The 25,894-nt window shown below is 42.7% G+C and overlaps 1 protein-coding gene across 1 annotated transcript; it reads left to right on the forward strand.

The window, feature by feature from the left end:
* The first annotated feature begins 3,638 nt into the window (after positions 1-3,638).
* On the forward strand, positions 3,639-25,555 carry extl2 (exostosin-like glycosyltransferase 2). The gene is made up of 4 exons (XM_039767313.1): positions 3,639-3,722; positions 11,974-12,389; positions 20,660-20,730; positions 24,904-25,555. The coding sequence occupies exons 1-4, from the start codon at positions 3,700-3,702 to the stop codon at positions 25,393-25,395; spliced, it is 1,002 nt and encodes a 333-aa protein (XP_039623247.1). The 5' UTR covers positions 3,639-3,699; the 3' UTR covers positions 25,396-25,555.
* The last annotated feature ends 339 nt before the right edge of the window (positions 25,556-25,894 follow it).

Genomic DNA, 25,894 nt, shown 5'->3' on the forward strand with positions numbered 1-25,894 from the left:
GAAGACAGATTCACTGACCCTTGCAATATCTTTGGGTCAATATTTGTCCCATTTTTGTGTTTGAAATCAGTAAAAACACCTCGCATTTGTTTCGCCTCTAAAATAAGTTTACCTCGCCATGTCTTTGGCTCAGTTTTGGCAGACCATTGACTTTGGTGGACTCCAACTGCATTTTGGGTAGTTTGTTCATAATCCATAGAAATTAAGACTTTTAATAAAGTGCCCAAATGATCACCAGGCAAACAATTAATATAAGGTCAAAACTCACAAGTGTACACTTTATAACAAAGATAACATACATTTACATGAACTCATTTAACAGCTATTGTATACAAAGAGACTTACAAAATATTATAAAGTACTAGGGTGTTGTACCGTGTTAGCCATTATGAATGTAGAGAAAAGCCAAGCAAAATGACCCCTTTTATTGGGTAACTAAAAAGATTACAATATGCAGGCTTTACCTTCTTCAGGTAAGATGTAATTACAGGGGCCTGAGTTGCCTTGAAAGCCTGCATATTGTAATCGTTTTAGTTACCCAATAAAAGAGGTCATTTTGCTTGGCTTTTCCCTAAAATATTACAAAGAAATATCTCTAAACCGGGACATTTATTAAGGTGAAGATGTGTACAGTGAGAGGGGATATTAACAACTGAACTGCATGTCTGACATTGTGGTCAGCAGCACAGGAGCGCCGCAGGGGACTGGACTTTCTCTGGTCCTGTTCAGCTAACATACATCAGACTTCCAATACAACTCGGAGTCCTGCCACGTGTAAAAGTTCACTGACGACACTGCTATGGTGGGCTGCATCAGGAGTGGGCAGGAGGAGGAGTACAGGAACCTAATCAAGGACTTTGTTAAATGGTGCGACTCAAACCACCTACAACTGAACACCAGCAAAACCAACTGGTAGTGGATTTTAGGAGGACCAGACCCCTCATGGACCCCATGATCATCAGAGGTGACTGTGCAGAGGGTGCAGACCTATAAATACCTTGGAGTGCAGCTGGATGATAAACTGGACTGGACTGTCAATACTGATGCTCTGTGTAAGAGAGGACAGAGCCAACTAAACTTCATTAGAAGGCTGGCGTTCTTCAACATCTGCAATAAGATGGTACAGATGTTCTATCAGACGGTTGTGGTGAGCGCCATCTTCTACGCGGTGGTGTGCTGGGGAGGCAGCATAAAGAAGAGGGACAAACTGGTGAGGAAGGCAGGCTCTATTGTAGGCACGGAGCTGGACAGTTTGACATCCATGGCAGAGCGACGGGCGCTGAGCAGACAGACTCCTGTCAATCATGGAGAATCCACTGAACAGGATCATCTCCAGACAGAGGAGCAGCTTCAGCGACAGACTGCTGTCACCATCCTGCTCACTGACAGACTGAGGAGACCCCACACTATGAGACTCTTCAATTCCACCCTGGGGGGGGTAAACGTTAACATTATACAAAGTTATTGTCTGTTATACCTGCATTGTTATCACTCTTTAATTTAATATTGTTCTTTATCAGTGTGCTGCTGCTGGAGTATGTGAATTACCCCTTGGGATTAATAAAGTATCTATCTATCTATCTACTGCCTCACATATCAGCCTGTCTGTACGTTCACCCCACGTCGGTGAGGGTCTTCCTTCCAAATCACAAAAGACTTGTTGGTCGGATTATTGGTGATTCCAAACTGGCCTCCTTTGTGAATGTGACTGTGTGTCAGAATGAGCCTTGCAATGGATTGGCATCCCGTCCAGGATTGAATCACACCCTTGGATGGGCCACTCTACAGCTGACATATTTCTTTACTTGCAAGACTTTGGGATGTGACAGAAAAAAAAAAATATTTACACATCAAACAACCAAGTAGACTTCACACAGGCACGGGCCAGGCCAAGATTTGAACCCAGAACTCTGGAGCAGCATGGGGTACAGGGACACACACACACATTCACTCCTATTGGGCAGACTGAGGAGACCCCACACTATGCGACTCTTCAATTCCACTTGGGGGGAGAGGTGGGGTAAACGTTAATATTATACAAAGTTATTGTCTATTATACCTACATTTTTATCACTTTAATATTGTTTTTTTATCAGTATGCTGCTGCTGGAGTATGTGAATTTCACCTTGGGATTAATAAAGTACCTATCTATCTATCTATCTATCTATCTATCTATCTATCTATCTATCTATCTATCATATAGTGCCTTTCATATCTATCTATCTATCTATCTATCTATCTATCTATCTATAGGGTGGTCCAGATCTAATTATGCAATTTTCATTATGCTATAACTTATTAAGTTTATTACATAGAAAATCACCCGGAAAATCCCGGACCATCGAGAAGTGTGCGAACTGACGACATAAAGAATCGCCTTTGCGCCGAACTGGAATCGTCCCCGCATAATTCAAAGTCATCCTGATGATCTGGATCTGCATAATTAGATCTGGACCACCCTGTATCTATCTAAATAGTCCAATAGCTGTAAAGCCTCAGCAGCGCCTCCTAGGAGAGCAGAGTGCAATGACCTGATAACTAAAGGTGTACCACAACAGCATGTCATGGAGTGGATGGGCAGCGTCGGCCGTAATGGCTTCAACATTTTTCAACAAGGTGACTCCTGTAATGAAGCTGGCCTTTCTAATCACTTTATTCAGGTATTTGACATCCTGTGAGCTTTCGTCCCTGAAAACAATTACAATGACGACAACAATTTATTTCACGTGTAGCCGAAAATCACACAAGGAATGTCTCAATGAGCTTTGACAAGCCCTGAGTTTTTTTTTTTTTTTTGACAAAGGCCTTGAATCTCAAAGGAGACAACATGAAGCTCCCAAAAACAAACTTAGTAGGGAAAAAAATGGAAGACATCCTGGGATAGGCAATTTACAGAGAGAGAGAGAGAGAAAGACCCCGTTCTAGGTATGCAATGGGTGTCAACAAATACAACACAAAAAAGACCACAGGTAATCCTCTTCCCAGATCTTGCATTCTGTAGTTTTAGACAGGAGCTCGATCTGCATATACAGTATCTTCATTTGTTATTTTACCTTTCGCTATTGCAGTATTGTCTGTTCTGGGGCTGTAGTTGAATTGAATAGTTTCTTTTTTTTTACTGTTTTTAAATCCGTTTGGTCCAATTCTAAAATCTTCTGCCAGTGCCACTGCTCTGCTATTTAATTCCACGGTTACCGTTCATTTTGTGGTGCAATAGTGCAGTTTTGGTAGCTCCGGAATTCGATCTTTTGCCTGACGTTAAAGGCGCTATATAAAATAAATGAAACGCCGACGTTACTGTGTTCAGGTGACCACACATCCCGTCTTCACTTATCGGTCCAGCCCAAATACGAACGAGCGACCTGTTCACGAGCTGTCGTAAAGTGATGACACTAAAATAACGGACGTCTACGAGGGATAAACGCTCGGCTGAAACTTCTAAAAACTCCTCACAATTCTCCGGAGTCCACCGCGGAGGTGTGTTCAAGGGTCTGTCCGGCTCGAGGAGGAGGGTTTAATACAATGATTGACAAACAAATTCCTTGAGTGGATTGGTCAATGTAGAATGATTGGCTGATTCTCCCCGCCCATATCGTAAGTCACACGTGTTTGGATTGGCAGTGGGTCGGCGCACGCGCGCAAACCTGTAAACAGGAGAGCGGGAGGAGGCGACGGCGGCAGCGGCTGTGGTGACAGCGATGGCGTTGGCGTGCGGTGTAAGGTAGATATTGTGGCCGGGACTGAAAGTTTAGCGGGTGTTACTTTGAAGGTTATAAGCTCAACTTTTTTGAGTTTCTTAGAGAGTATTAATATTAATCAAACCCACTTAACCCAGGCATTTCAATTAAAAAAAAAATGCCGGAGGAAATCGGCAAGGCAAAAATCTCGGGCATTACAAAAATCCCTGATCTTACAGGCAACAGATCAGAGTGAATTAAATATATCGTAAAGCAGAAGTGGGGCGTAGTGAATGCCGAATAATGGGGTCGTAGTACAGAGTAATGACTGACTGGATGAGAATCGTGAGAATGCAGGATGTTTCCTAATGCCTTTATATTCACGTACAGTACTGTGAAAAAAATACAGCGATAAAACTACTAGATTATCAAAATCGCAAATATTTTAATTAAATTAAAAAACCTGTCCGTATTGCTGGGGAAACCGGTGCAGTCAGCCGAGTCGGCTAATAACACTTTCACTATCGTCTACTCCTTCATTGCAATAAGCCCTTGGGCTTGGAGAACCCGGCGTCTTCTTCTTGAAGCTTTTGGTGAAAGGTGTGACGTTACGGTAATTGTCAAGGGTGCAGTTGCGGAACCAGCCTGTCATTTTTGGCGTTGTGCTTAGGTAAGGGATGAGCTAAACGCTACGTTAAGTTTTGGTATTAAACTGAGTAACGATCAGAAGCCATTCCCGGACGGGACGCCACTCCAGCACTGTACATGTCTGCACAGTCTTATCTTACACAGGTCTGCAAAATAAAACTCATTCAAAACATGTTTAAATTATGAATATTTTTATTTGCAGTTATGCCATGCTGGCATACATTATCTTCTTAATGCATCTAAAGTTTAGTAATTAGATGGAGAACAATGAATGCCAATCCTGGGTCCTACCGGGTTTCTACTGGGTGCTCCATTTTCCTTCCACTATCCAAAGACTTGCAGGTTAGGTGAGTTAGCTACACTTTATTGGCCCTACTGTGTGTGTGTTTGGCCTGTGACGGGCTGGCAACCAGTCCAGGGTTTGTTCCCGACCTGCACCCCATTCTTGGGCTCCAGCCCCTCCCCAAAACGCATCCCTGGATTAAGCGGGTTAGAAAATGACATAACAAACACATGAAGAAAATCTAAGTGGAATGTTTACATCAGTCACGTCAGGCGTAAGTGCAAAATTGAAACAGTAAGTAAAGTTTAGGAAATTGCACAGTTTGTACCTGTTCTGTAATACTGTTCTATAACTATTTAAGAAGTGGAGGTAGAGGTGGCCCACTTCTACAAGTACTTGGGGGTCCACATTAATGACAGGTTGGGCTGGTCTTGGAACGCAGAGGAACTACATAAGGAAGGGCAGAGAAGACTCTTTTCTTCCTAATGAGACTTTGTTCCTTTTGTTTTTTTAATTTTATTGATTTTATTGTAATCATTCCATACAAATAGATCAATCTTTACAAAAAATAGAATTGAAAACAAATCAACCCCCACCCCTGAGAAAGGGAGCATGGCCAACGGAGTAAAAGCTTGTAAAAATACATAAATTGATGAGTTTAATAGGCGGATAAAGATAAATGGAGAAGAAAAAAAATGTAAAGAGGTTTACTTCCTCAGTGCTTTAACAGCTTATTCTAAAATATTATTGATTAGATCCTGTCAGGTTTTGAAAAAGTTCTGCACAGATCCTCTAACTGAGTATTTGATTTTTTCCAATTTTAAATAATATAACACATCAGTTACCCACTGACTTAAAAGAGGAGTCAGGATTCTTCCAGTTTAGCAAAGTAAGTCTGCGTGCCAGTAGTGTAGTGAAGGCATTCACAGTTTGTTTGTCCTTCTCCACTTTTAGCCCATCTGGAAGAACACCAGACACAGCTGTTAGTGGGTTAGGAGGGATTGTGACACCAAGGCTGTCTGAAAGGCACTTACATTTTTTTGTCGAGAATGATGTTAATTTGGTGCAGGCCCAAAACATGTGACCCAGTGAGGCTGGGACTTGATTGCAACGTTCGCAGGTTGAATCTTGCCCTGGAAAGATTTTGGACAGTTTTAAGCGAGACAGATGTGCTCGATATATAATTTTGAGTTGTATAATTGTATGCTTGGCGCACATGGAGCTCGAGTGAATTCTCTGCATTGCTACCTTCCACTCCTTTTCTGATATATTAATTGAGAGATCTTTTTCCCAGTGTCCTCTTGGATCTTTGAAAAGTAGGGACTGTAAAATAATTTTATATATTGCAGAAATGTTGTCCGAGTCCTCGAAACTGAGCAATATTTTTTCCAGCATAGAGGAGGGTGCGAGATGAGGAAACTTGGGCAGGTTCTGTTTAAAAAAAAGTTCCTAATTTGAAGATAGTGAAAGAAATGTGTTGCTGGAGACTTTGTCTCTTTAATGTGGGAAGTGACATCCTACACATCTTCTACAACTCAATGGTGGCCAGTGTGCTGTGCTGGGCTGGTAACATCACTTTAAGAGAGGCCCACCGAATCAAAAGCTAATTGAAAGGGTGAGCTCAGTTTATAGGACACACTCTGGAGCCCCCGGGGGTCTTAGTGAAGGAGAGAATGAATTATGAAATTATTATGAACAACGAGGCACATCCTCTCTCTGTCACACTGACACTTCGACAGGAGCTCCTTTAGGCCAATAGCAGTACATCTGCATATTGCCTGACTGTGACTGCCAAGTCAGAGCTTTTCCTTCTTTTGAATTTTCTTGTTTTTTATTTTTTAAAATTCTTCTGAACTGTAGCTGTGATATCTTTCACTTGGATGTTATAGATTGCATTGAGTAAGAAAAGCTGGAAAAAAATTATGGCTGTAAAGCAAAAAAATAGGAATATTTTGAAGGGGGGGTTCTTTTATATACCCACTCTCTCTCTCTCTCTCTTTATATATATATATACAGTATATATTTATATATACTCAGCAAAAAAAGAAACGTCCTCTGACTTTCAACTGTTTTTACTTTCAGTAAACTTAATGTGTTAATATTTGTATGAACACTAAAAGAGTCAACACCATAAGACATAAACTAAAAATGTTTCACAATGTGTCCCTGAATGAAGGGAGGCTCAAAATCAAAAGTACCAGTCAGTCTCTGGTGTGGCCACCAGCTGCTTGAAGTACTGCAGTGCATCTCCTCCTCATGGACTGGACCAGATTTGTCAGTTCTTGCTGTGAGATGTTACCCCACTCTTCCACCAAGGCACCTGCAAGGTCCTGGACATTTCTGGGGGGAATGGCCTAGCCATCGATCCAAATCGATCCCGCTCCAGGGTACAGGCCTCGGTGTAACGCTCATTCCTTCGACGATAAACACGAATCCGTCCATCACCCCTGGTGAGACAAAACCGTGACTCATCAGTGAAGAGCACTTTTTGCCACTCCTGTCTGGTCCAGCGAAGGTGGGTTTGTGCCCATAGGCGGCGTTGTTGCTGGTGATGTCTGGTAAGGACCTGCCTTACAACAGGCCTACAAGCCCTCAGTCCAGCCTCTCTCAGCCTATTGCGGACAGTCTGAGCACTGATGGAGGGATTGTGTGTTCCTGGTGTGACTCGGGCAGTTGTTGTGGCCATCCTGTACCTGTCACGCAGGTGTGATATTCGGATGTACCGATCCTGTGCAGGTGTTGTTACACGTGGTCTTCCACTGCGAGGATGATCAGCTGTCATTCCTGTCTCCCTGTAGCGCTGTCTTAGGCGTCTCACGGTGCGGACATGGCAATTTATTCAGCAGTCCTCATGCCTCCCTGCAGCAGGCCTAATGCACGTTCACGCAGATGAGCAGGGACCCTGGGCATCTTTCTCAGTCGGTAGACAAGTCTCTTTAGTGTCCTGCGTTTTTAGAACTGTGACCTTAAATGCCTACTTTCTGTAAGCTGTTAAGGTCTTAACGACCATTCCACAGGTGCATGTTAATTAATCGATTATGGTTAATTGAACATGCATGGAAAACATTGTTTAAACCCTTTACAATGAAGATCTGTAAAGTTATTTGGATTTTTAAAACATTATTGTTGAAATACACGGTCCTGAAAAAGGGACGTTTCTTTTTTTGCTGAGTATATATATACAGGTATATAATATACACTGAAAAAAGTATAACCTCCATTCAACTTAAAATGATTAAGGTAATGATTCACACTTAATATTTTCAATCTGAACCAATATGATTCTTTTTATCCTATTGAACCCACAATTTTTAAGTTGAGGCAAATCATTTAGAGTGATTGGGTGTAATTCACTTGTTTTATACTGAAGTCAATTTATTTTTTAAGTTGTTACAATTTCAAATGGTTTATTGGTCGTAACCTGTTTTTAAGCTATTAGAAATATTATGAGCATAACAAATTCCAATGCTGTACTTTTTAATTTATTTAAAAATCTAGTGCAAATACACAAGCACTTTGCAGTGAAAATCTTAAATATACAAAAAAAAATTAAATGTTTCTACAGCTTTCTTGAAAGTATGTTTTATTAAGAGTTCTTATACTTAAAATTAACAGTTGAGGTACAGGGTTACTTACCAGAAATCCTCTGTTATGAAAATCTGCTGCTGAAAATGACCAGACCTGCATAGCCACATCCACTCCACTCAGGGAAGTCTTCTTCTGTTTTGGCAGTTTGGAAATCCAACACGCTGGGAAGTTCACCCGGAAGAATAAACAAAGGGCCCTCCAGCACCGCACATGAACAACTTAAAATATTAGGTTCACTCAAATAGAAGTTTTATGTTTATTCCCTCCACCATAACTTACTTTGGTAGAAAAAAATTATTTTACTTTGAGATCTGAAACCAAATATTTCAAGCTGCAACATTAAATGACTAATCTTAAGTTGCTTGAAAGATAAAATTTATGTTGAATGAACAACATCAATGTTATACTTTTTTCAGTGTATATATATAATATATATATATATATATATATATATATATATATATATATATATATATATATATATATATATATATATATACTAGGGCAGGGGTTCCCAAACGTTTCAGCTCATGACCCCCAAAATAACCGTGCCAGTGACTCGTGACCCCCACTATCCTCGGAAGTGGTTAAAATATACAAATGTTGCGCGCAACGGTGCACATGTCGCCAATAGGCCTATCCAAACATGAGCATGACAACACGAAAGAACACAATGGTCTAACAACCATATAATTTTTTTTTAATAGTAATTTTCTCATTTGTTTAATTTCAACAGAATATCCTATCCAAACAAGAGCATGACAACAAAAAAAGAACATAACGCTCTAACAACCATTTCACTTTTTAAAAAATTGTTATTTACTCATTCATTTAACTTCAACAAAACACCTCACCTAATGAGATGGGTGGGCGCAATGCTTGGAGCACAGCAAGTTCATTCTTGGGTTAATTTTGGAGACCGCGACTCGACTGTTTATGGATGTCCTCTTTATGCACACTCCGGTGTCTTTCCGTACCTGAGGATGATGGGCTTTCTGACGGTGGTGTTTCTCCGCTGGCCTATCTGCGTTGTCTTTGGTCGATATTAACCAATGTTTCATTTCAACAAAAATAATATCCTAAACATAAAGCGATGAAAATGACCTACACGTTACGTGCACATGTCGGAATGTTTAACATGGTGCTGTAAATTGATCTGCTGCAACTGACGCCATTGATGTGTCATTAAACTGTCGTAATCACCTCAGGGGTCGCGATCGAACAGAAAAAAATTTGAAAGGCTGATGGCTTTTTAATTTGCATGTTTTTTTTAAATGTAACTATTAACTACTAGTTTTTATCTTCTGTTTGTTATGGATAAAATGTTATTTCTAAAAAATGTAATTAATTAATTTCTAAAAAGTTTAAAAAAGTATTTGATTTCTTGGAAATCATCTCGCGACGACCCCTACTTTGGGAACCACTGTACTAGGGGGCTTTGACCCCTGCTTGCTTCACTCGCCCACCAGGGGCGCACTGTGCTTCAGCCTCTTCATGTCTCTGCCACTTGTGCTGTGAAGGGGGGGCTGACTGCACGCTAAGGAGATGTGGTCTGATCAGCTGCTGAGCTGCGTGTTCTGCTTGTCGTGCTGCATGTCGATCCTTTAAAATGTCAATTTATTTATATAGCACATTTAAAACAACATAGTAATGCTAAAGGCCAAAGTGCTTTACAATAATAGAATAAATGAAAAACAAAACAATTAACAGTAAAACATAAGTAGAAATAACATATATGAACATAAAATAAGATACATGATAATTAGAAATAATGTTATATAATCACAAAGAGGAACTGAAGGTCACAGAATGCAGGTGAATAGAAATGAGTGTTTAATCTCGTTTTGAACAGTTCAGTGGTAGACGACTCCTTTATGTGAAGACTCCACAGGTGAGGTGCCACAGCTGTCCCCCTTGGTTTGACACTCGGTACGAGGGACAACAAGAGACAACTGACCAGACGATCTCAGCACTCTACATGGCTGGTGTAAAGCACACAATTCAGATAAATAGGCAGAAGTGAGTCCATGGAAAGATTTAAAAACTAGCAACAAGATTTGAAAATCAATTCAAAACTGACAGGCAGCCCGTGTAAAGAAGCTAATATTGGAGAAACACAATCAGACTTTCTTACCCCAACCAGAAAGCGAGCGGCAGCATTTTGGACCAACTGTGACCTGCGTATCAGAGATTTGTTAATCCCAGAATACAGCGAGTTGCAGTAATCCAGGCGAGAGAAGATAAAATCATGAGTAGCTTTCTCAAGATCCCTAGAAGATAATAAAAGGCTCGATCTTACCTAACAGACGAAGCTGGAAAAAGCGACTCTTGACTACAGAATTTACTTGTTTCTCAAAAGAGAGGTTGCTGTCAAAAAAGCCTGGACAGCAGCTGTCCTTCTGTCACTTCGGGTCTCTGCCGCTCACATTGTGAAGGTGTATGGGGGGTGGTAGAACACACGCTAAGGACATGCGGACGGATCATCTGGTGGCTTGCTGCTTCTGCTGAGCTGCGTGTTCTGCTTGTCTCGCTGTGCATCGATCATTTAAAAGCCTTACAGCAGCTGTCCTTTTGTCTCACTGCCTTGTCCTGCGTGACATCAAAGTGTCTTCCAAGAAGATCACCTATCGACCCAAGATTTTTTTATTATATATATTCTTGGGTCTGAATCGCAATCTGATGATTACCCACCAGGTAACACTTGTGGTTGGTCGGCCAGTTGGCAAACATCCACCACGTCCTCTCAGTTGCAAGAAGCTGATCATAGATATGTTATACAGTATCTGCCAAATAATAATAGGTCAAATAGCAAGTCGACATGACCATCATCATCAAGTTCTTCCATGAGGACCCTGAATACAATAAGGACTGATCATTCATGTTAGGTAGAACGCCTAAAGCGGGCTGGGTGGTCTCGTGGCCTGGAATCCCCTGCAGATTTTATTTTTTTCTCCAGCCGTCTGGAGTTTGTTTTTTGTGTCCTCCCTGGCCATCGGACCTTACTTTTTTTCTATGTTAATTAGTGTTCCCTTATTTTAATTCTTATTTTTTTTGTCTTTTTTCTTTTTCTTCATCATGTAAACCACTTTGAGCTTCATTATTTGTATGAAAATGTGCAACAGAAATAAAATGTTGTTGTTACCTATGCAAAAGTGCAAACACGTGATGAGCCCCAATAACAGTGAAACATGTCTTGTGTACTCTTTGTATTATTTGACAGATACTGTTTAAAATGTGGCGGAGGGCTGGGACCCTTGCCCGGCCAGGACGCCTCCATGCTGGATAGACCGGCGGAGCCCACCTATCCAATGGCAGTCCCCCTGGGTTGCAGCAGTGCCTGGGACTCCTGCAGAGCTTCATGGGAGATGGAGTTGGGTACAGCCCTGTTGGGATCTGTGGGCGCCACCAGGGGGTGCTGCGGCTGCTGCTGAGCCCTGGAGAGCAGGGTGGGCTATAAATGGAGTCAGCAGCCATCTTTCGGAGAGCCAGAGTCGGGAGGAGGGAGACAAAGCTTGACCGGAGGAGTAAAGGGGAGAAAAGAGAGAGAAAGTAAAAGAAAGGGAGAAGAAGAAAAGAAGAGTATTGTGTTTTCCGTGCTTTTGGGACCGTGTTATACTTGTGGGGAATGGGGAATGTGTTGCCCACAAGGGAAAAGAAAGTAAAAGGTCCTCTACGTCTGTCTGTGGCGGGTTGCGGCAGCAGTACCCACCTTAGAGGTCCACAAATATAATTATTTAGTTATATATGTTAATTAATTTATTAATTTGTTTTCTCAGGAGTTGCCCCAACATTTGTCGACGTGGGAGAATCCATCTTTGTCTCCTTTCATCCCTTGCACTCCTGTTTATTTTTGTAGTGGTTTTAGACGCATGGCTGCCACAAGTGAATGAAGGCATAGCAAGCTTGGAAAGAAGAGCCAGCTTGCCAGCCCGGTTGCCATTATCTGGCCGTTCCTTTACAATCATCATGCAGAGCTACAACCGAACAGACCTGCTCCTTAAGCTGCTGAACCATTATCAAGCAGTACCCCACCTGCACAAAGTGATCGTCGTGTGGAACAGCCTTGGAGAAAAGCTGCCCCAGGACCTCTGGGAGTCTTTAGGACCTCATCCTGCCCCTGTTGTGTTCAAGGAGCAGTCGGTGAATCGGATGAGAAACCGCTTGCAGCCATTTCTGGAGATTGAAACAGAAGGTAAGAATGTTCTATGCCTATTCGTGGGCACCTGGCTGAGGTGGTCTCGGTCGGTAAAGGGTGTCAACTTAAACCAAATTCTAAACAGGCTGTCTTTATATAGTGCATTAGTTACATTTGAGGAAAATGGGCACAATAAATGATCACTTAAACACACGATAAATCATGTAAAATGATCAAACATTTTAAAGGAAAATGTAAGAATATGTGTTGTGACCACAAGGTGGCGCCACTGAGTCCCAAACCCCAGACACAGTAATATAGCTGGCAGACATTTTTAGAATAAAGTAAATGATTTGAATTCTCGCAAGGCACTTTTCAGTCGCCGCTCCACAATTTAGCCACAAACAGACAAATAAATCACACAAATCTTCTTCCTTCTGCCCTCTGCTGAGTGTTGCCCACTGCCTCCCAACTCTGACTCATTCATTTGAGGCAGTGGGCTCCCTTTTATGCCAGACCTGAGAATACTCCCGGTGCCACACAGTGTCTTTCAGAAAGCACTTCTGGGCCATAAAGAAAGTAGGGAGCTTTCTCAGCTCACAACCTGCCTTAGTGAAATTAAAACCTGGATGGAGCAGAACTCTTTAAAATGAAACTGCAACAAAACTGAACTCCTGCAAATTGGGACTAAAGTGCAACTTCATAAAATGAGTCCATCTTGGCGGTGATCTCATCAGACCTGCCTCTACTGCAAAGAATCTTGATGTCACATTTGATTCCTCCCTCTCCCACATAAATCACATTAAGAAACTTTCTTACTTCCACCTCCATAACGTATCCCGTGTTCACTCCTTCCTCTCCTTTTCTAATGCTGAGAAACTTGTCCCTGCTTTTATCACATCCCGCGTCGATTATTGTAACTCGCTGCTGGCAGGTGCCCCTTCTAATCTTCTATCACAGCTCCAGCTTATTCAAAACTCGGCTGCAGGAGTCCTCACTCGAACCAGCAGCAGCGGGCACATCACACCCATCCTGCTCCATCTTCACTGGCTCCCTGTGTCTTACAGAATCGAATATAAAATCCTACTAATAACCTACAAAGCCTTAAATAACCTCGCGCCAAACTACATCAGTGACCTTCTCCATCACTACGTGCCTGTCCGCACACTAAGGTCCTCTGACTCTGGTAATCTTGTTGTGCCCACCACTAATCTACACTCCATGGGTGACAGCAGGGCCTTCAGCTGTATAGCGCCCAGCCCAGACTCTGGAATGATCTACCAAAATTAATCAGGTCAGCTGACTCCATGACTTCTTTTAAAAAACAACTCAATACTCATCTGTTCAGGAAGGCTTTTAGCTCTACTTGACTTTATTACCCTTCTCTCAGTTTACCTCTCTGTCATGATGCTCATGTAACCTGTGTGTGTGTGTGTGCAGACCATCAATTATGGTGTCTGTTTGGCTTTCTCTGAATTTACTGTCTTACTCTTCTTTATTTATTGTACAATTCTATATACTGTATACCCTGCACTGCAAAAAATGCATATGCAAAAACTAGACAAAAAAACTTTAAATGAGAGTTGTTTTGCTTTTATTTAGCAAAAAAATCTGCCAATGGGGTAAGCAAAATTTACTTGACAAGATTTCTGTTTTTTGACAAGTCAATAATTCTTTCTTACAATAAGGAAAAAAACATTTAACGTTATGATATAAGTACATTTCACTTGCTTAGATTTCGTTTTTTGCAGTGTGCCGTTCTTTCTTATATTCTGTAAGTGCCTTGAGCATGGGAAAGGCGCTATATAAGTAAAATGTATTATTATTATTAGGGAGACCCACAACAGCACCCTCTTATCAGTATGTAGGGACCCCAACAATTGTTAGTCCGTCTGGCCAGGCCAGGCACGGCACAAAGTTATTTCTCCTACCCAGTGCCAAATTTTTTGCTGTTTGGCTTTGGCCTCCCGTCTGGGTAACGAATCCTCCTCTTTCCTGGCCAGGATGCCCATTCTCCTCTTACAGTCAGTCAGTCATTGTCCAACCCGCTATATCCTAACACAGGGTCACGGCGGTCTGCTGGAGCCAATCCCAGCCAGCACCCGGCGCAAGGCAGGAAACAAACCCCAGGCAGGACGCCAGCCCACTGCAGTTCTCCTCTTACAGTGTATATAAAAATAAACTTTATTAGGCGGCACTGTTGCGTTAACATCAGTACAACCGTTTTGAAATTTTGCACATATGCACCTCACTACAAGTCTGTCCTGCAGTTTGTGTATGTACAGTAATCCCTCCTCAATCGCAGGGGTTGCGTTCCAGAACCCCCCGCAATAGGTGAAAATCCGCGAAGTAGAAACCATATATTTGTATGGTTATTTTTATATATTTTAAGCCCTTAGAAACTCTCCCACACTGTTTATAAATATTCTCCACAGTTACACAGTAAACCCTCGTTTATCACGGTTAATCCGCTCCAGACAGATAAATGAATTTCCACGAAGTAGGATTCTTTATTTATAAATCTAATATTTTCACAGTTAGAGCATAGAAAACCTGTTTACGACCTTCTAAATACATTTTAGATACATAAAGATAAATACATCATTGGAGCCCTCTAGACATGAAATAACACCCTTTAGTCAAAAGTTTAAAACAAGACAGAGATGACAGTTCTTTCTCACAATTAAAAGAATGCAAACATCTCTTCCTCTTCAAGGTGCGCGTCAGGAGCGGAGAATGTCAGAGAGGGAGAGAGAGAGAGAAAAGTAAACCATCAAAAATCAGTAGGGCTGTTGCGCTTTGAAGTATGCGAAGCACCGCAATAAATCGGCAGCAATGATGGGATCAATGTGAAGGTAGTCTTTCAACATTTTTTACAGGAGCGTCCGTATCTTCTAAGCAAACAGTCCCTCCATCAGGCGCAGAGAATGTCAGAGTGAGAGAGAGAGAGAGAGAGAGAAAAGCAAACAATCAAAAATCAATACGGGCTGTTAGAGCTTTTAAGTGTGCGAAGCACCGCGTGGGAAGCATATCATATATCATTGAGGAGTTTTAGTTAAAATGTAATACAGTACATGCTCTGATTGGGTAGCTTCTCAGCCATCCGCCAATAGCATCGTCCCTTGTATGAAATCAACTGGGCAAACAAACTGAGGAAGCATGTACCATAAATTGAAAGACTCACTGTCCGCAGAAATCCACAAACCAGTGAAAAATCCGTGATATATAGTTAGATATGCTTACATTTAAAATCTGCGATGGAGTGAAGCCGTGAAAGTCGAAGCGCGATATAGCGAGGGATCACTGTATACTGGTAGAGAGGGCACCGTATGGCAGTACAGGCACAGGACAGCAAAGTATAAGGCAAATATAAAGAAACTGTCAGGTCATTGCGTAGTTGTTGTGTTGCAGTGAAAGACACCCACCATATAAAGGTTGAGTGTGTTTTTTTTGCACTGGTCTGTCAAAACCCCGATCCTCATTTGCAGTCACAAGCCATTGGTAGTGACAGAAAGAATCAGAATGAAAGTACAAGCGGACAAAGCGAGGTTCCTGCACAGTGTTTGAGAAGTCTTTCTCTCTGTGATAAAGTGAGGACCTTCGTAATTCAGGAGGACCTCACAGGCGAACCCTCTGGATTTAGGAGAGAGGTTTGAGGACAGTGCCGAAGAAAGGATGGAAGGTTTTCACATTTTATTGTTCTACACGATGCTGAGCCACTGTGGGTTTCGTTTGCCTTTTTCTGACACTGATCAACAGAAACGTACTCTGTAAATGTCAAAATGAAAACAGATATCTGAAAAGTGGTCTTAGTTAATTACAAATATAAAGCACAAAATAACTGATCGCCTAAGTATTCACCCACTTTTAATATGACACCCCTAAATCATCACCTGGGTGATAAATGCCAGCAATACACACTTGATCATCTCCGCATGATGCCACTCGGTGGACTGATTAACCAGCAGCATATTCAGTAACTACACCTGTGCTATTGATTGATTCCTGGTATTTTTTGGGTACCTCCCTCCATATACCTGGAGAGTGACATATGCCAGTCATTAGACTTTAGTTTGATTAATGATTGGTGGGCACTGACCCATTCCTTGGGTTAAGTGGTGCGCCTAAATTATCACAGTGCCAGTGTGCCATTTGTTGAGCTGATCTCTCATGCAGTACTTCTGCCAACTGACCCCACTGGTTTTAATGAAAGATTACCTGGACTGTAAGACAACGTATTTACTGCTCATATGAAGGGTTTATAATTAAAGAGTCGATTTTAATAAGGATTTATCTACTCAATGTAACACCCAGTAAGAATTCTTTAAATGTGCCTGTGCTGCAACAATATTAAAAATACCTTCTTTAATAAAAATTGTGAAAGGTGCTATATACACTACCAGTCAAAAGTTTTAGAACACCTCAGGTTTTCCAATTTTTCTGGAAATGCATGCAGTCTAATGTCTTAATGCTTCATACACAACAGCATATAAAAGTATACAAAATTTTAGACAAATGTTTGATTCATTCAAGTAGCCTGCACCTTCTGCTGATATAACAACCAAACTGTGGTAACCCTTTTGATTCAGCATTCCAGTCACTCTATGCCAGTCACCGACTCCAGACTGTCACTCTTCCTCCGCCATGTTTGTAACACACTGAGGATCCATCCTGTCACCAACTCGACGGCGTACAAACATCCTGCGTGATGAACTGAAGAATTCAAATTTGCATTCATCGGTCCATGAGACTTTCTTGCAGTCACTTTCTCTGGTGACTCTTCCTATGAAGTCAGTAGACGGATTGGGAGAGCGTGGGGGGTCATGAGGTCGCTGGCAAGGGGTGTGTGGTGCTCCTGATATATCTGCAAAAGGACGAAGGTCCAAGTCTTTAGAGTCCTGGGGCCTCATGTATAAACGGTGCGTACGCACAGAAATGTTGCGTAAGAACTTTTCCACGTTCAAATCGCGATGTATAAAACCTACACTTGGCGTAAAGCCACGCACTTTTCCACGGTACCTCATGCCTTGTCGTACGCAAGTTCTCCGCTCGGTTTTGCAAACTGGCGGCACCCAGCGTCAAAGCAGTGCTACTGTTCTTGTGTGATTACTCATTATTTTCATGACGCGGCTTTATAAATACACAGAAACTAACCGCATATTATTTATTAGTGTAATGCATCTGATTGTAATTAACTCGTAACAATATAATGGTCCAGGGAACAGCCATAGTATTCCAAATATCATAACTGTTCTCACTTCTTCTTCTTGTTGTTTTTCTTCTTCTTCTTTCAGCTCCTCCCGTTAGGAGTTGCCACAGCGGATCATCTCTTTCCATATTACTCTCACTGCACGACTCGGAGTATTTATATCACTGTATCTGAGTGTGAATCACAGCAGCAGCTGATCGGAAAGAGAATTATCGGTATACAGCATTAAGGACACGCTGTCTCAGCCACTGCAAAACGTTTTAAAGCCTTTCCTGTACGGACCTCGCGGTTCAGAAACAGTTTAATCCCAAGAACTTTAAATGCACTCAATCAATTGCTCCTTGTAGAACTGTTTGTACTTATAAGTACAATCACCCCACTGTAAACTTGCACTACAGTTATAATATCTCACAACCTGCCACTTTATAAAGCGTATTTACATATGATGACGATATCATTTTTAAGGTGAAATGCAGCAAAATATGTTTGTTAAATTATACACATAAAACTTTAACTTCATTTAAATAATCTATATTCTTCACTGGGAGTGTCGTGAAGGATAATTAAACATGTACTACGAAGATATTTCAATGTTCTTTAAACGCTTTGAAGAATCGGCGCTAAGCTTACAGATGGCTTAACGTCTATTACAGAGCTGATTGTGTGGCGATCGGTTACTTGGGGAAAGAAAAGCAAGGACTCTTGGGCGCCACCAATATATATTGAATATAAAACAGAAAGAGAAAATAACAACACAGCTAAAAACGCAGACAAATTTCACAAAAGATAAATGCTTGTCATGAGCACGAGGCTCATGAAACACATGTTTAATAATGTGCTTTAGCTCCTATCATCATGAAAATGACATCACGTATACATCTCAGTATTTTAGTTATTCAGAGAGCTGTAATATCACAAATGTAATGGACTCTGTGTCCAGTTGGAGGAAGAGAGCCAGTTTAAGAAGCAAGTAGTGATTCACACACACAGAGCACATACGAGTAGAAGATCAAATACAAAACAAAGCATTTAACGTGCTACTTTAATTACGATGTGATTTGAGAAACTGGTTAATTAAACGATTTTAAGATGAAGTTTATAATGTTCTACTAAATGACAAAATAAACTACGTGATTAAAGTGGAAAATTCGAGATTAAAGTTGACATTTCGTGCTTTTTCCCCACCGTGTGCCTTTTTTCTCTGTACCCTAATAATCTTTCATATGACACTCAGACAGTGGGCTACAACTCGGCTTTTCACGGCGACTTTGATATGTGACTTCTTTTTTATTTCCGGCACTGTGCGATTTTGTGAATGTGAGCTTTCAAGTTTCTCCAACACGCTATGTCACTCGATCAACTTCCTTTTGTTGATTATACCACGGTTTATTTGAACAAATAGTATGTTTTTCCTTTGCCTCCACTTGGTATTCGCTGAAATTCTTATATTTTCCCATTGTCTTTTCACAGAAGGCTGCGCTTAAGGGCGATTTATATTGATTTGCATATTCAAATAGGCGTAATTCTGGGAGGAGTTGGGGCGTTACATAAAGCGTGCACGAGCGTTAGTTTTCACGCTGATCGGGATTTATGTAGCGGAAGAACGTGGAAGTTGGAGTACGCACAGATTCCTGCATCTGGATTTTTCTGTGCGTAAGCACATTTCGGCTTTTGTGCTTACGCCATGTTATAGTGCGAGTTCTACGCACGGCGTTATACATGAGGCCCCTGGTGCTTCCTGTCTTGCTATATGGTTGTGAGACATGGGCGCTATCCAGTGACCTGAGATGAAGACTGGACTCCTTCACTACTGTGTCTCTCCGGAAAATCCTTGGGTGCCATTGGTTTGACTTTGTGTTGCTCATGGAGTCCCGAATGAGGCACATGACCTGCATTGTAAGGGAGCGTCAGTTACGGCACTACAGCCATGTGGCACGTTTCCCCGAGGGTGATCAGCTCGTAAGATCGTCATTGTTGGGGACCCGAGCGACTGGACCAGGACAAGGGGTCGCCCACGTAACACCTGGCTGTGGCAGATAGAGGGTGGGACTGGACCGCATGCCTGCCTGGGGGGTTGCAAACTGGGATCCTGTGGTGGGTGCGGCAAAGCGCTGTACCAGTGCAGGCTCCCCAACTTGACTCGCAGTAGTCCACAGCCCGTATTTCGAGGCCCTATTGTGTCCGTTAATGAATGGCTTTCTTCCTGCCACTCGTCCTGTCATACCGGCAGCACAAAGTCTCCTCTTCACAGGACACACGGACACTCGGTCTTGTCGACCTGCACTGTTGAGCTGTGCTTGAAGCTCTGGTGCTGTGAGGCACATGTGATCACGCAGGTTGGTGACCCTCAGAAACTAGTCTTCTGATTGGTTGGTGACTCTTCCTATCAGAGTTTCTTCCAGTTGCCTTTGGATTGCATAGGACACCATTGGACTCATTGACGCTTGATTAGTTTTTGCAATTTCTTTAAATGAGTGGCCTTCACCTCTAAGGGTAACAATGCTCTGACTCATTTCATTTGTGAATTGCTGTTTTCTTGCCATTATTGCTGGACTATTCTCCAGGTAGGACTTCTAGCACAGGCTCTTCCAACTCTACTTTAAGACAGACAGCAGGGTTTTTAAGTAATCGGCACAAGTTGGGACGCCTGTGCAAATTGTTTGCTTCAACTTGCAAGGCTTCCTTTGCTTGAATTGTAGCAGAAATATCTATTACTTGTTCCCTGAAGAAGTCCCATTTGTAGTATTCTAATATTTCCCTTTTTTTCAAGTTTTGCTAACCCAAACTTTAAATTTAAACCTCTGGCAGTTTACTGCTTACCTTTTCACCATTTATGGTATTTCATCTGATTGCATTTGAAGAAAAACAGAGGTGTTCTAAAACTTTTACTATTAACCGTTTTGCTATTCGTTAATCAGTTTAATGAACCCTTGATCTACATCTCACGTCGACGTGATTTAGAACTAAGGTTGCTCCCATGTGGCTCACGTGACTCCATGATGACCGTGACGATGGCCATTTTCTGGAGTCTCATCCTACCATTGGGGCAGTGATAGCTTCTTCTGTTGCAGTTCTCGTGTGACTCTGATCTCCACCCTTTTTCGTTTCCCCACTTCAGCTATTCTGATGCTGGATGACGACACCCTGATCAGCGCTCCTGATCTTGTCTTTGCGTTTTCCGTCTGGAAGGTAAGTGAAGGGTTTTGAATTGACACGCCTTGTAGCTGCTGTTAGACGAGTCCCTCCTGCATCAGGCAGTTGGCTTCCTGTGAATCGTGTACTTGGGTTTTAGAAGTAGAAATGTTGATTATCATAAAATGCTAGCAGGGTAAGGGGACATTTTATCAATTAAAATACTAAATAAATAAAACAACTCCGTTCAAGTTCAAGCACTTTATTGTCATTGTGTAACACAACAAAATGACTTTTTGTGACAGCCCCATTTAAAGAAAAGTCAAATAATTCAAAATATGTCGTAGACAGTGTTAAGTGATCAAGTATCCAGAGCAAATCATTATTGCTCAGAGTACAGCAGCATAAACTGTTATTGCACCTGTTAATGAATAATACATTCCATATTCTATATAGTAATACATTAGTATATTGTACTTTACCGATATAGCTTATTGCACATATTCAATTAAAAACAATCTCAGACTGAGGAGATTCAGAGTTCAGAAAGTTCATGGAAGATGGGAGAAAAGCTCTTTTTTAGTCTGTTTGTGAGTCCACGGATTGACCCAAAGTGTCTTCCTGACGGGAGGAGCTCAAACAAAGAATGTCCAGGATGAGTTTTGTCCTTGAGAATGTTTTTGGTCTTGTACGAGGGTTCGAGTGATGGCAGTTCAGTCCCAGTAATGGCCTCTGCAGGGCTTCTTTAGCAGCCTCGGTGCAGCTGTTGTACCTGCAGGCCATCATGCAGTTAGTTAAGATGCGCTCTGTACTGTAGTGCATCTAACCAGCAGCTTCTGGGGGAGCTCAGCTCTCCTTAGCTTCCTGAGCAAATCGAGGCGTTGCTGTGCTTTGCCTATTATAGCCCAGGACAGGTCCTCTGAGATGGTGACTCCTAGAAACGTAACGCTGGAAACTCTCTCCACAGCATCTGCGTTGATTGTTATCGGACTGTGATTGGTCTTTTTAGTGGTCCTAAAGTCCAGAATCACTTCTTAGGTCTCTTTGGTATTTAAGACCAGGTTGTTGGTGTTGCTCAGCGCTGTCAGATTCTAAACCTCCTCCCTCTATGCAGCTTCATTGTTGTCTGTTCCAAGCCCAATGACAGTCGCATCATCCGCAAATTTAACAATAACGTTTGATTGGTGGATGGGTTGACAGTCATGGGTGAAGAGTGCATAGAGAAGGGGACTTGGTACACATCCTTGTGGCACACCAGTGCTCAGGGTAAGGGTGGAGGTTGTGTGTTTGCCCATCCTGACAGACTGGGGGGCGGTAGGTGAGAAAATCCAGTAACTCGGCATGTGCTGATCAAAAATACTAAATGAAGAACGTAATTCAGCATGTCAGGGTGCAGCTGTCGCTAAGGCCCAAGAAAGAACCCTAATTAGATTATATGATTATAGCCAGGACTGTGCTTCTAATTCACATTTCAGAGCAGCCGCACATAACTGGAGCAGGTGACGACGAGTAACCCGCTGCTTTGTCTTTGTGTCATTGACACCCGTGGCTGGTCACAGAGTGAAGAGACATCACGGGGTTTACTTAAGTCAAGTCATTGAATTGTAATGCGTCAGGAAAAGTGAAAACACACAATGGAGAGGAACAGAGGGTGAAAGAAAGACATCACAACCACTGGGGTGCCCTCACTTTATGATGAGGCTTCACCTGGGTGGGTTATGTGAAAAACACTGGAGACCAATGGAGGAGATCACATGGCGCAGCGTGAACGTTCAACTTCTGCATTTAATCGGTGGTAGTTTGTTGCACTGTGCAGTTTTACATTTTTGATACTGGGTTGTAAAGAAGAGTGTCAGGAGTGATTTGTGACAGACGGGTATCAGTAAGAGTGAAAGGGAAGGTCTACAGGACGGTAGTGACACCAGCTGTGTTATATGGGCTGGAGACGGTGGCACAGGAGACAGAGCTGGAGGTGGCAGAGTTAAAGATGCTATGATTGGCATTGGGTGTGACGTGGAAGGACAGAATTAGAAATGAGGACATTAGAGGGTCAGCTCAGGTCGGACGGTTTGGAGATAAAGTCAGAGAGGCGAGATGGCATTGGTTTGGACATGTGCAGAGGAGAGATGTCGGGGGTACATTGTGAGAAGGATGCTAAGGATAGAACTGCCAGGGAAGAGGAGAAGAGGAAGGCCTAAGAGAAGGTTTATGGATGTGATGAGAGAGGACATGCAGGTGATGGTTGTGACAGAGCAAGATGACGAGGACAGGAAGATATGGAAGAAGATGATCCGCTGTGGCGACCCCTAGTGGGAGCAGCCAAAATAAGAAGACGAAGTAAAGAATCCTGTGATGATACATGCAATTAAAAGCACCACCTAAAAATAAAAAAACACCTTTATTAGTGTGCTGCTCAGCGACTACACGTTAACAAACTCCACCTTTGGCCTTCTGTACCCGGCCTGGCCCAAATCCATTAGCCGCATTTCTTTGGCCTTTTCTCATCGTTGGTTTTCAAATTCAATCCTGGGGGACCCCCATGGCTGCACTTTTTTCATTCCAGCCAACTACTGCTCTAGGGGTATTATTAACGTGACTTTGCTTCCAGTAGGAGTGTGTGTGTGTGTGTGTGTGTGTCCCTGTACCCCATGCTGCTCCAGAGTTCTGGGTTCAAATCTTGGCGTGGCCCGTGCCTGTATGAAGTCTACTTGGTTGTTTGATGTCTAAATGTTCTTTGTTTTTTTTTTTTTTTCTGTCACATCCCAAAGTCATGCAAGTAAAGAAAAATGCCAGCTGTAGAGTGGCCCATCCAAGGGTGTGATTCAACCCTGGACGGGATGCCAATCCATTGCAAGGCTCATTCTGACACACAGTCACATTCACAAAGGGGCCAGTTTGGAATCACCAATAATCCGACCAACACGTCTTTTGTGATTTGGAAGGAAGACCCCCACCGACGTGGGGTGAACGTACAGACAGGCCGATATGTGGGGCAGTAGTGTTAATCGTGTGCCATCTGAGGGTTAAAGATGCTTTCGGAAACATAAAGTAATTCTGCTGTGTTGGATGCTGGCAACTTCAGTAACGGAGCAACCACAGGAGGTGAGTGTTGATATCAGAGTTGGCTTGACTGGCAGCTTGTGATTGAATGGCTTCTCAGGATGGCTTGGTGCAAAGTGGCAGAGCATACAGTTAGCTGAATGAAGAGCTGGAACAAAACATTACAATAAGGAGACAATGGGAGAGAATTTAAATTCAGGGTTGTGGAAATCCCTGGGAGTGTAGAATTCTTTCAATCTGCACCCCTACCACCCAATCAAAGCCCCTTCCTGCCCCTCCATTGATGGATTGAAGGTCCACATGACCATCATCATCAAGTTCTTCCACAGGGATCTTGAAAACCATGAGGACTGATTGAGGTCATTGATGTCAGGTAGAATTCCTAGAGGGGGCTCGGTGGTCTCGTGGCCTTGGTACCCCTGCAGATTTTTTTTTTTTTCTCCAGCCGTTTGGAGTTTTTATTTTGTTTTTTTTTACACTTTTTTCTTACTTTTATTCTATGTTAATTAGCATTGCCCAATTTTATTTTTATATTTTGTCTTGTTTTCTCTTTCTTCATCCTGTAGAGGCACTTTGAGCTCCATCATTTGTATGGAAACGTGCTCTAGAAATAAATGGTGGTGGTGTTGTTGTTTAGCGGACCCTGCCTAGTTATAATTTTCAGTCAGTCAGGTCATTTTCTAACCCGCTTCGTTCTGAGAAGGGGTGCGGGGGTCTGCTGGAGCCTGTCAAGCTAGCACGGGGCGCAGGGCCATCGCAGGACACACACACACAATTTAGGGTCGCCAGTTCACCAGACCTGCATGTCTTTGAACTGTGGGAGGAAATCCACGCAGACACGGGGAGAACACGCAGACTTCATGCAGGGGTGATGGGGACACAATCCCAGGTCCCTTTACTGCCTTGCTGCAGCGCCATCACTGTGCCACCCCTAATTATAATATGTATTTATTTATTGTGCTGCGTTATGTGCCTTCTGCTACATTATACACAATGTTACTGGGTCAGTTCTTGACCGTATAACCCACCCCTAGCATTTTATAATTGAATGTCTATTACACACTGTGTGCCGTTCGGCACGGCCCCAGATGTTCTCCTGGAGAAGGTAACTGAGGTCACAGTGGCGGTTCACGGTCCCAGCTCTAGTAAATGGTTCTTTTTGCATTGCAGCAATTCCCTGATCAAATTGTGGGCTTTGTGCCCAGGAAGCACGTGACTGCAGCATCAGGAGTGCACAGCTATGGAAGCTTTGAGCTGCGTGCCAGTGAAGCTGCCAGCGGGGACGTGTATTCAATGGTGTTGATCGGTGCAGCCTTCTTCCACAGACGATACTTAGAGAAATTTCAGCAGCTCCCGTCTCGTGTACACCAACTGATAGATGAGACCCAAAACTGTGATGATATTGCCATGAACTTCCTTGTGGCTAAGCACACCGGCAAGCCTGCAGGCATCTTTGTCAAACCAGTGGACATGAGAAACCTGGAGAAGGACGCCAGCAGTGGCTACACTGGCATGTGGCATCGGGCCGAGCACCTCCTGCAGCGGTCCTACTGCCTCAACCAGCTGGCTGCCATTTTTGGCTCCATGCCGCTGCGCCACTCTGACATCATGGTGTCCCAGTTTGGATTTCCCAGCTATGCCAACCACAAGAGTAAAATTTAAACGGAAAAGGAGCGTGTGGCTTTGGTGGGACAGTGTGTCATGCTGCCTCAACTGAGAAGGGGATGGTGGGCATCAGTAAGGGGTGATTTCTAACTAAGTTGCTGCCTAAAAATTTGTGGATCAAAATAATAATAAAAAGTGTGATTTTTTTCTATTTCTATATTGTTGATTTTTTCAATTTTGGATCTGAACGCTGATTGCATGTCCAGTCTGGTTTGTTGTGAAACTGGTCCTACCCTACATTAGGGTGCCAGGCAGTTCTTTTATAACCCGCTTATTCCTGAGGAGGCATTGGGTTGGGTGCTGAAGCCCATGCCTGCCAGCAGAGGGCACATTTTAATTTCAATAAATGGAGGACTGTGACTTTAGAAGCGTCTGTGGCCCTGACCCTAATGCTGTTGCTTTTAAAAGGGTGTTGAGATTTGTGCTGCTGGGGCAAACTGGTAGCTCAAATAAAACCAAAATGTGGCAGAAGACATTTAATGACTGTGGTGGGCTG

Source organism: Polypterus senegalus, chromosome 10, assembly GCF_016835505.1.
Source record: "Polypterus senegalus isolate Bchr_013 chromosome 10, ASM1683550v1, whole genome shotgun sequence".
Lineage (NCBI taxonomy): Eukaryota > Metazoa > Chordata > Cladistia > Polypteriformes > Polypteridae > Polypterus > Polypterus senegalus.

Excerpts from the sequence above, each read along its gene's own strand:
- extl2 (XM_039767313.1), top strand. The coding sequence starts at position 3,700 with ATGGCGTTGGCGTGCGGTGTAAG. Across the intron at positions 3,723-11,973 it reads GCGTTGGCGTGCGGTGTAAG|GAGTTGCCCCAACATTTGTC; the intron begins GTAGATATTGTG and ends TTGTTTTCTCAG. Across the intron at positions 12,390-20,659 it reads TCTGGAGATTGAAACAGAAG|CTATTCTGATGCTGGATGAC; the intron begins GTAAGAATGTTC and ends TCCCCACTTCAG.